The sequence below is a fragment of the Thamnophis elegans genome, chromosome 6, assembly GCF_009769535.1.
Source record: "Thamnophis elegans isolate rThaEle1 chromosome 6, rThaEle1.pri, whole genome shotgun sequence".
In the NCBI taxonomy this organism is placed as follows: Eukaryota; Metazoa; Chordata; class Lepidosauria; order Squamata; family Colubridae; genus Thamnophis; species Thamnophis elegans.
Window position 1 is genome coordinate 19,472,134 of NC_045546.1, and position 11,669 is coordinate 19,483,802.

Here is an 11,669-nt window from a genome sequence, read left to right on the forward strand (position 1 = left end):
GAATAAGAGTCCGTCTTACCTGGCACTTGTTCTGGCTTTGGTCAGAGCTTTGCTGAGAACCAGGGATGGTGCTGACTGGCGTCTTTGGGCCAAGCTCTTCATTTTCTGCTGAAACATCAAAACAAAATTAAACATTGAGCATTTTTAAATTTTATTTCATTATTAAACTTCTATGCAGCCCATTATCGCTGAGGCAACTCTAGGAGACATTTTTATAATATGGAAGGAAAGATCTAAAAATGCAAAGAAACAAAATCAGTTCCATTTGGAGATCATTTAAGACAGACAAGTAGAAAACCTTTCTCAGTCCTAAGAACAGGGGAGGAGAATTTTTTAGAATACTACAAATTATCTAGACCAGAAGTAAAAGGTGCAGCCCACAGTTCCTACACTGTGTTCTCGACTACCTTATTTTCAACGGGGGTAGCTCAATTCTGCCCCACTCATTTTAAAACTACAGTTCTGCAAGAATATCACTGTCTTAATAATCTGCTTCTGGATCCAATTCAAGAGTGTTTAGGACAACTTGCCCCAGTCAACTTACTGCGGCCAATGTACCACAGCAGCTCCTTGCGATCAACTCGTAGTGGGATGAGAGTTATATTAATACTAAAGAAATGGTGAAACACAATCATTAAAGAAAGGATCCAAAGGGAGGGACAAAATCAAATGTAAATGACAACCATTAACATAGATTTTTAAATTATTTTAAATAATTGAATCGTTGAATTGTTCTGGGGTGAATTGTTCCATGATGACTTGGCTGCAGCGAGTTGTCCTACAGTGAGTTGGATGCAGCAAGTTGGTCATGGTGAGTTGGCCATGGGTGAGTTGGCCATGGTGAGCTGGCTGCAGCAAGTTGCCCCATTCCTTGACTTATGACCACCATTGGGACCAAAATGTCCATAAGTCATTTGGTTCACTGACAAAAGGGCGAATGACAAAAGCGCGCCCGACTAAACCACGGTGACAAAACTGTGAGTTCTAAAGCGCGGCGATGAATGAGCGCTAAAGCGCAGCGACAACAGCACGGTGACAGAAGTGCGCTGTAAACCTAATCCTAACCCTTACCTTAACTTAAATCGTGCTTCTGTCAGCGCGCTGTTGTTGCCGCGCTGATGACGTCGCTGTTTTAGAGCCGCGGTTTTGTCAACACGCTTTTGTCGTGCGCGCATTTGTCAGGTCACGAAGTCATTTTAATCGTAAGCCAAGTGAGATCTGATTTTATGACAATTTTTACAGCAGTCATTAAAAAGATCACCACAACCATTAAGTAGATCACATAGTCATTAAGTAAATCATGCTTGTTTAAGTGAATCCCCAATAGGCATTTTCCCCCCTGGAAATCACCAAAAAAGGGTCACAAATTGCTATCACGTTATCACAGGATGCTACAAGTGGTTGTAGATGCAAGCCATTTGCCAAGCACCTGAATTGCAATTACATAACCGCAGGAGTGGTACGATGGTCATATGTGCGAACAGAGGTCACTTTTTCCAGGGCCATTGCAACTTTGAACTATCGTTAAATGAATGGTTGTAAGTAGAGATCTATCTGTATGTTATCGTCCAGGTTGTATTTAGTAAAACAGATTAACAGACTTGGAAGGGACCTTGTAGGTCTTCTAGTCCAACATCCCTGCCCAAGCAGGAGACTCTACATCATTTCTGACAGATGGCAGTCCAGTCTCTTCTTGAAAGCTTCCAGTGATGAAGCTCCCAGAACCTCTGAAGGCAACTTCTGTTCCATTGGTTGATTGTTTTCACTGTCTGAAAATTTCTCCTTATTTCCTGGTTGAATCTTTCCCTGATCGTTTCCATCCATAATTCTTTATCTGGCCTTCAGATGCTTTGGAAAATAGCTTGACCCCCTTCCTCTCTGTGGCAGCCCCTCAAATATTGGGACACTGCTATCATGTCTCCCCTGGTCCTTCTCTTCACTAGATTACCCATGCCGGGTACTTGCAACCGTTCATTGTATGTATGAGCCTCCAGTCCCCTAATCATCCTGGTTGCTCTTCTCTGTACTTTTTTCTAGAGTCTCAACATCTTTTTTATAGTGTGGTGACCAAAACACGCAGTATTTGAGACCACTTGCTCAAGTAGCATCCAAATCAAATCAAACCTTTATTGTCAATGAACAACATGTGTACAATGAAATTGAATGAGCCTCCCTTGGTGCAGTTCCCCCCCCCAACACAAAATACATCTCAATAACTCAATAATAAATGAAAGAAATAGAATCCCTAAACCCAAATAAGTAATAACTAACACACATTCCCATATACCTATATGTATGTAACATTATATTGCATTACATCGGTATGACCAGGTTGCCCATTGCGCTGGCCTCGCAAGTCTATCATATTAAACCTAATTGTGGTGTTATGTTGCCTTCAAAAGTCTGACACCCCATCCATCCATCCATTCAATACAAGCACGCCAAAAAAGGAATAATATAGATTCTACCCTCTGGCCAAAAAGAAATACACTACTGTGGATTCTACTCCCCAGGAAGACAGGAGGACTGGGGCAGCAGAAATGGGCCTTCTCAGTCAAGGTCTAGGACAGCCTGCCCATCAAAGACAAGAAAAAGACATCTGTGTGTAAGGTATTAAAAAATAGGGCACAGATGACCAGGAAAAGGCTGGTTTCAAGACTGGCATCTACATTAAAACAACTAAGATTTCCTTTTTAATGAGTATGTATGCTGGTTTTATGAAATTTGGATTTGTCTGTTTTACAGTTTTATTGTTCCACTTTCAGCCTTGGATGGAGGTAACATACTAAATGAATGATAATACAGTACTCAATAGACAAGCAATAAACTATAACTAAACTTATTTTAATTAACAATTCATCACATTCCTCTTAGTTTTCCTCAGGAAGACTGTGCTTGTTCTAACTTGGCTCCCTCTTAATTTAATTAAATTAAGGGCAGTGCTATTCATACTTGAGCCAATTCAACCATTAACAGAATCAGCACAAATTGCAACAGTTGAAACAAGGTCCCTGTGAGGATTTGTTTTTTGAGTATAGGCAAAAGTACTAGTGGTTGCACTTAATAACTGTTTACAAAAGCTGCAAACGGCTTCTAGCTGAAGGAGCTTCTCAAAAAAGTAAACTCAAATGACAAATATTAAAAGGGAAGTATAAAAAATGCAGGTTAAAACTTTCCAATTTTCCAATTCAGAGACTGTACATTTTGGTTGCTATTCTGAACGGGTTTTTTTTTTAACCTCAGGGCACCCTATAAGTTAGTTAATGTAATAAACTTGTATTTACTTTGTGGATTGTTTTTATTGTTTTTAATTATTTTCACTGTTTTATAGTTTTAGAATGGCAAGCCCCCACCCCAGCCACCCGATGTCACTTGACTGAGATGAGTGGCCATAGAAACTGAATAAATAAATAATCAAACAGACGTACTAAATATTGTTGGCATTTTCTGTAAAACAGACACGAAACAGAATGCATCATCAGAGAGATTCATGTGCAATAGACCGTCTTCATTATATTGGCTAGTGAACTACCGTAAAAACAAGCTATTTTTAGAAGAAGTATTATAAGGCTTGCAGATGGTGAGCAGCATGTTTTTGATGCAGAACAAGGATAAGTTAGTTTTATGTATGTTTCATCTAAAACATAAGAAGTACAGGTAGTTCTTGGCTTATGACTCTAATGGAGTTTGCCCACTATGGTCAGAAGTCTTCAGGGTGATAAAATGTGCCATCACATGACTGGCTCAATTTTACAACCTTGTTTTCGTAGCAGTCATTACACGAATCATCATCATTAAGTGAAATCCCCCTCCTCCAGTTCTTAAGCAAGCACTGTAGTCATTAACCAAACGCATTGTTCATTTTTGCCGAAAACCAGAAAGAAACCCTATTTTTCAGCAAAACACTGTAAATCATGAACATGGGACACTGTAAACCATTCTACCTAGAGATGACTGCCAAGTACTCAAAATGAGTTCACATGACTGTAGGAGAGGGGCTGTCTGAACTTTAAAATTGATTCCTTTTGGCGGGTTTATCACAACTTCAAATAACAGCTAAGCAAGTTGGGATATACCTGTATGCTTCCTTTCTTTCAGTCAATCGATCCAACTTAGCCCATTATTGATTTTCAATATTCAAATTTGCCTCGAGGCTGATGGATGCTACCCAGTTTCCTTTCCTACCTGCAATGTTGGAACGATGGGCTATATTGATATGAAAAAGATGTAGTAAAGATAAATTGATGCTTTTACATATTCCAACCCACATATTCCAAGCAGGGGTGGGTTTCAACCGGTTCGCGGCAGTCCCCGCGAACCGGTTGGTCGGCGAACCCGGAAGTAAGTAACTTCCGGGAACGGCGAAGGGCGCACCCGCCCACCCGCGCTCCTTACCCGGTTTTGACGAGTTCTGCGTTTCCACGCATGCGCAGGACGCATACAGTGCCTGCGCGATCCTCCAGGAGCAGCTGGAGCATCGCACAGACGCTAGTACGCATGCGTGCACCGCGCACGTGCACGAGGATGCCGCCGGCCCCGTTCCAACCGAACCGGTTGGAACGGTGCGAGAAACCCACTCCTGATTCCAAGGTATAGCAGGAACTCATTTTACTGCAGCCTCTCGTTCCAGGGTGGAAATAACAAAGCTGTACGATAAAGCTAAAGCTCTACCATTATTTTTGTGGACAACTTGCATTTCTGCCAAGGAGGCAAAAAAACATTAGGAGAAATCAAGACGTTTCATTTTTAGACAAATGGATTACCGTATATACTCGAGTATAAGCCGACCCGAATATAAGCCGAGGCACCTAATTTTACCCCAAAAAGCTGGAAAAGTTATTGACTCAAGTATAAGCCTAGGGTGGGAAATGCAGCAGCTACGGTAAATTTCAAAAATAAAAAATCAGTGTTATTTGAAACTCAAAGTTATGTTTATTCAAGGGACCCGCTTAATTAAAGTGTTCTATAATATCAGTATGACTTATAATACTGCAAGTCTGCAATATTAAAATACTTGTATAGGGGATCCCCGGGATCCCCCGAAGAGATCAAATCACAACCAGTATGCCACCTTCTTGGTATATTGTTTTTATTTTCACTGAGTTTTTTAAAATGAGCATTATTTCATCCTTTTTTTCTTTATGTTTGATTGGTATCTGCAATTTGTGTTAATTCTGTTCATACATATAATATAAATGAAAAACCCAGCTCTCTTAAAAAATATTTTAAGTTCTTTCTGGTGCTCCCTTTTAGAATTGGCCAACTAATATTTCTGTTCACCCAACTAATGTCAGGCAGCGTTAACTGAAAAAGTAATTTTTCATGAAAGGACATTTTCCTAGGATTTTAATTGTTCTTACTGTCAGATTTCTTGTTATTTCCAGCTTGAGTCTCCTTCTGACAAGTTTCCATTGCTTCTTGTCCTGTCCTCAGGTGCTATTGCTGCCGCCGCCTCCTCCTCCTCCAACAGCACCAGCACATTTGCTGCCCAGCGCTGCGGCTGAGGTGAAGCCGCCAAAGCTCCCGCTGGCGCCCCCGCAGCGTTGGGCGGATATCCGGCAGTGCTGTTGGAGGAGGAGGAGGCGTACCAGCCTGCCATCGCCGGCCACCGCTAGCCCCGCCGCTCTTCCCACCCCCTTCCAAGCCCCACAGTCCAGCGGATGGAGCAGAAGCAGCTCGGGGGCTTCGCTGCTGCTCCCCGCATTTGCTGCACGGGGATCCCTTGGAGAGGGGATTCCAGCCTGCCATCGCCAGCCACCGCTAGCCCCGCCGCTCTTCCCACCCCCTTCCAAGCCCCACAGTCCAGCGGATGGAGCAGCGAAGCCCCGGAGCTGCTTCTGCTCCGTCCGCTGGACTGTGGGGCTTGGAAGGGGGTGGGAAGAGCGGCAGGGCTAGCGGTGGCTGGCGATGGCAGGCTGGAATCCCCTCTCCAAGGGATCCCCGTGCAGCAAATGCGGGGAGCAGCAGCGAAGCCCCGGGGCTTCGCTGCTCCATCCGCTGGACTGTGGGGCTTGGAAGGGGGTGGGAAGAGCAGCAGGGCTAGCGGTGGCTGGCGATGGCAGGCTGGTTCGCCTCCTCCTCCTCCAACAGGCAACAGCACTGCCGGATCCAGTTGTAGACTCGAGTATAAGCCGAGGCGGCTTTTTTCAGCCCAAAAAGTGGGCTGAAAAACTCGGCTTATACTCGAGTATATACGGTATTATTTCTCCAGGCTTAGTCGAGATCTATTTACAGTATTCAGTCACGAAACAGTGCCTTGTGCCCTGTTTCCTGAATAAAAGGAAAAAATGTCATAACGTCATAACAGACAACATTCCAGGCAACTATTTAAGAAATGTCTGAATTGGGATTTAGGTTCTATGTTGGATGAATTGAAAGTCTTCTAATCCCTACCCCAAAATAGATTTATACTTATAATTCTCCATAGGATTTGTGTAACAGTTAATAGAAAGATATAGAAATAGAAAATGGTTGGGAGAAATTAAATCTGATGAAATAATACACATTTTAACACTGTATTTTTAAGTATTGCCATTTCCATTAAAGTCTAGAAAGACATGCAAATAAAAAAGAAAGGAACACAGACTACAAATGGGATCTACGTTCTGTTTTGTCTTTAATATCTTAACAAAGAATGCCCTACACACATTCCATTTTTCCTCCACAATCATAAGAACTGGGAAACACTTGAGGTGCTGTTGGAAGAAATGTCGTCCTGTGTTCAGTTCCAAGTGGGGGGAAAAGACACTGGAAACATGGAGGCTGCTTGGAAGGATGGTTTAATGCTTGGAGTTCCTGGGTGAAAAAGGGGATCTCATGTTTCAAGATGTTGGTTGAAGAAGAAAAAGGGCCAGATGCTGAGAATCCCTGAGTTTTATACCCTCTCCTGGGCGCCGCTTCCTGTCCCTGTGTAAGAAATGTATTCTGATTGGTTGTCAGACGCTCAGGGGCAGGGATCTTAGCTGACTTAGTAGGCTGTCCTGAGACCCAAGCTTCTTTGCCTTACTGGCTGATGTAATTTCCCAGGTGCCATGTGGTGAGATGGGTAGAGGATTAATCCTATCTTTGTTATGTAGAATAGACTGACTCAGGCCTTAATGGCCCATTGACAAAGGGGGAGGGCAGGAAACAGCAGGGAGCTGCTTTGTCTTTAAAAACTTGTTTCTCCTTTTCTCATCCAGGGAAATGTAATATTCTGTCTTTTTAATATTTCCTAAAATATTCCATTTTCCTAGGAGAGTGAGGGGGGGGGGTGCTAACTTCCGACAGTGGAATACAAGGGTATGTGTATGTGTATGTGTCTCTCCTGTACCAACACTCACAAGCAAGAATTGTTTACTAGGATTCAAAATCCTACTTTAAAATAATCATAGCCACTAAGATATAATCCACTACTTCCAGTCTTTGCAATGTCCTGTTGAAAGAAATGTCCTTCTGGGTTCGGCTCCAAGTGGGGAAAAAGACACTGGAGACATGGAGGCTGCTTGGAAAGATGGTTTAATGGTGGACAGGACCACATGGCTTGAGTCCTGAACAGAAAAGGTGATCACATGTTTCAATGTTGGTAGAGAAAAAGAGAAGGGCTGGCTGAGATGCTGAGTCCCTGGTTTAGGCCCTCTCTGGCCTTTGATCTTGAGCTTGTATACTGTTTGTTGTCAGACTCCTATGGGGCCATGCAGGGGCAACTCTCTAGGCTGTGTTTTGAATCCAGGTTTGGTTGAGTTCTCAGATGCCATGTGGTGAGTTGGGTAAAGGGCCAATATTATCGTGCCTTAATCCCATCCCTTGGAGCTGAAGGGGAGAACTCTTTATTATGTAAAGGGACTGCCTTGGCCTTCTTAATGGCCCATTGACAAAGTGGGTGGAGGCAGGAAGCTACAGGGAGCTATTCTCAATTTCAAGCATGTTTCTTCCTTTTCACATCCAGGGAAATATAATATTCTGCCTTTTCAATATTTCCTAGGATATTTCATTTTTCTGGGAGAGGGCTGGGTGATAACTTTCCACAGTCCGAAATGTTTATCATGCTCACTGAAGAGTTCTTCAAAACTATTTCAAGCAGGCAAGTGGCAATTGCAAGGGACCATTTTAGTCACCAGAGCAAGCCAAAGCAGACCAGACTAGACCCAGAGCTAAAATGGGGAGGATTATAAATCTTCAAAGATGGCAATGATGTCCTAACAATATTATAACACTGCAGCTCTCTACCATGCAAGAGTTGCTTTAATGGTCTCCTTAAAACAGTAGCATTTCCCCCCCCCCACCTGACACAGAGGGCTGTTTTAATGAATCGCAGGCATGTGCAAGAGTTCTCTTTCAAATCATGCCCAGTGTACTTTTTTAGGAACTCAACACTCTTTCAGACACCACAAACAAAAGGACATTTTTGAAACATTCTCCTGGAATACTTAAAGTTAGGAAAAATGTTCATCTACCAGTGTGCCCTAAAAATATGAAATGTAAGTAATAAATAAACAACACTGTAGGAAGTTAGCATCCACCCCTTTCCTAGAAAAATGAAATGTTTTAGGAAATATTAAAAGGGCAGAATATTTCCCCTAAAAGGGAGGCAGAAACTCATCCCCCACACTTGTCAATGGGCCATTTAGACCATGTAAAAGTCTATTCTACATAACAAAAATCTACCTCCTTCAGGCAGAGCCATAATAGGAATCCCAAAGCCCTTTCATTACATCATCACCCAGCAAGAGTCAACCAAGCTTGGGACTCAGGACAGCCTACAGAGTGGGAGTCTAACAACCAATCAGAGTGGGAGTCTAACAACCAATCAGAATACAAGCTCAAATTCAAAAGCCCAGAGAGGGTATAAAACTCAGGCACTCTCAGCATCTCTTCTCTTTTTCTCTTCACCCAACATCTTCAAGTCATGTGATCCTTGATGGTTAAAACCATCTTTCCAAACAGCCACCATGTTTCCAGTATCTTTCTCCCCACTTGGAACTGAACCCAGAAGGACATTTCTTCCAACTACATGACAAAGGGCTATTGTGATTTCAATTCTGTAAAACTTTGCACAACCTCCCCCATGTGAAGGAGAAAGCCCAGGGTTAAATAAACTTGTAATCCAAATAAATATAGGACAAATCTACCTATTAAAAAATTCAGTATGGCCAAGCAAACAGAATGCATAATTTTGATTATAAAAAGAAGTTTAAGTCTACATCTAGAGATTTGATATACATTACCAGCCTCATTTTTCCATGTAAAATTGAATTATAAGATTTCATTCCCCACCAGCTGTCCCAAGTTTGAACAGATGGGATGCCTGTAAAACATCATGTATATAGTGAAATGATGGTAGGTATTGACCAGAGGAGTCAAACTAGTGGCCTGCAGGCCGGCTGCGCCACGTGCAGGCCACGCCCACTCCAGCTCCGCGAAGGGAAAAAACTTCAAGTTTGACACCCGTGGTATAGATAATTAATAGTGAAAAAAGTGCAAAAACCTACTTGATTTAAATTAAAAGTATAAAATAATAGAAATGTTACAACTTGCTATTCCATCAGATGAGAGTTTTTTAGAAAAGAAAAAAAAACACTTTGGTTTTGGAATGTTTAAAAGAAATCTCCTCCTGTAGGATTTAATGCCAAGATTACTTTACAGAATTTCAGCACAAATCATCTTCTTTAAAAAATTCCAGCCGTTCAACCAAGAACTCACATGAGTGCACACAAATGTACATAAATAAATCAAGTAGATTAACACTTAAGAGAGTATGCCCATCCTCTTTTCCAATAGGATTTTAAAAACTGACCTGTGTTAGACAGTCCTATGCTTGTTCCAAACACATATAAATCCACACAAAATGTGCCAATTTCTGATGTCCACTTATATATCTCAGTGCCATGGAGAACAGCTGAATCTTGGATACTATTATTCAGCAATGTGCTCTCAAGGTCATAGAATTATAACAAAACTACACTTATCTCTTTGCCTAACATAAAACTCTAAGTGACTTTGGATGAATTATTGAATATAATTATGAAGCATGGAAACAAAATTACAGCAATGGTAAAGAGGCAAAATTCTAAACATCCTTCCTTTAAAATAAGTGTATGATTCATTCACATCACAGTACACCTTGTCTAATGTACAACATCCGGATGATATATGACCCACTCCAATATCACCCAGAAATTAGCAGTATACATTTGCAGTACCGTGAAATCATAACTGGACTAATGGGGGGGGGACATTAATGTTAAATGTATAATTGCTTCATTTACATTAATCATGTCATTTCACGCAGCTGCCATAAGTCATAGTTCTTATGCAACTGCTACAAACTGCTGCAAATGATTCATGTAAAATTAACATACGTACATTTAATTGCCTTACATAGGCTGATTTGGATACAACTCTCTTGTTCTGTTAGAATCAATAGACAGAAATTTGGACTACTGCATTCGAATTCATATCAAGTAAATTAAGGCTTTATTGTATCACCTGACCACAATATGTATGGTCAGACACTGTATATTAAACAAATCAGGATGAAACTTTTACCATATCACACCCTACCCTGCAGAAGGCATACACACAATTGTATTAATCCCTATTGTTTGGGCATTATATGTGAGTGAAAAAAAGATAGGAAGAAGCAACATTTGCTCAAATTCAACAAAATGTAAACATTTTCATCATTTTAAAATCTGGTAAGTTTGCTTATCAGCTAGGGGGAAAATGCCTTTGGCCAAATATGCTTTTGGCTCACCAGCTGCTTATTTACTCTCAATCATGGGTGTCCAACTTTTTAACTTGCCTGGACTACATTGAGTGGAGAGGAATTGTCTTGGGCCGCATATAAAATATATAATATAGATAATGTATATGTATCACATAATGTTAAATGTTTATGTGTTAGGGATACAAGTAACACCCCCAATGAAAGAAGACTCCGAGGCTTGAAGTTCCTCAAAGTTCCATTTTATTAGAGATGTCATATTGGCACATCTGGGAAAACCCGAATCTGAAAGCTTCCAGGTTTTACCCACCTAAATGAAAATCCAAACCCCTGCCCAACACCCACATGTCCATCACATGGACCCATCAGACACCGTCCCAACTGGAGATGCCTCCCAGTCATACCCCTCCAGATGCAGGGCAAGATGTCCTTGACTTTTGTGAAAAGGGAATGGTATTATGACTATATATCTCCCATACTACATATATAATACATGTTACTTTAGTAACAGAGTTGTCAATTCCTGGAATGCACTACCTGACACTGTGGTTTCTTCCCCAAACCACCAAAACTTTAGCTTTAGACTTTCTACTGTCAACCTCACCCGGTTCCTAAGAGGTCTTTAAGGGAATGTGGATAAGCACACCAGTGTGCCTACCATCCCTGTCCTAATATTCCATGGTATTCATATTCATTTCATTTATTTATAATTCATGTCTATACTTATATCTGTTATCTAATTCATGCTTGATTGATTAAATACATAAATAAATAAATAAATAAATAAATAAATAAATAAATAAATAAATAAATAAATAAATAAATGGATGGATGGATGGATGGATGGATGGATGGATGGATGGATGGATGAATAAATAATCCCCCCTCCCATTTTTCCACAGCATTGAATGTGGCAGGCCCAATGCAAAAGATGGCTTCCAAGCCTGACAGGCCGCCCCCCCCC

The 11,669-nt window shown here is 41.3% G+C and overlaps 1 protein-coding gene across 3 annotated transcripts in view; it reads right to left on the minus strand.

Moving 5' to 3' along the window:
• The window catches only part of ARHGAP20 (Rho GTPase activating protein 20), a 101,708-nt gene that overhangs the window by 75,258 nt on the left and 14,781 nt on the right, over nt 1–11,669 (minus strand). For 2 of the 3 annotated variants that reach the window (XM_032220074.1, XM_032220071.1), the window contains exon 2: nt 20–108. In XM_032220074.1, coding sequence (XP_032075965.1) covers nt 20–108 — 89 coding nt within the window. The remainder of the gene's footprint in view (nt 1–19; nt 109–11,669) is intronic. The other variant, XM_032220073.1, reaches the window with a different exon arrangement.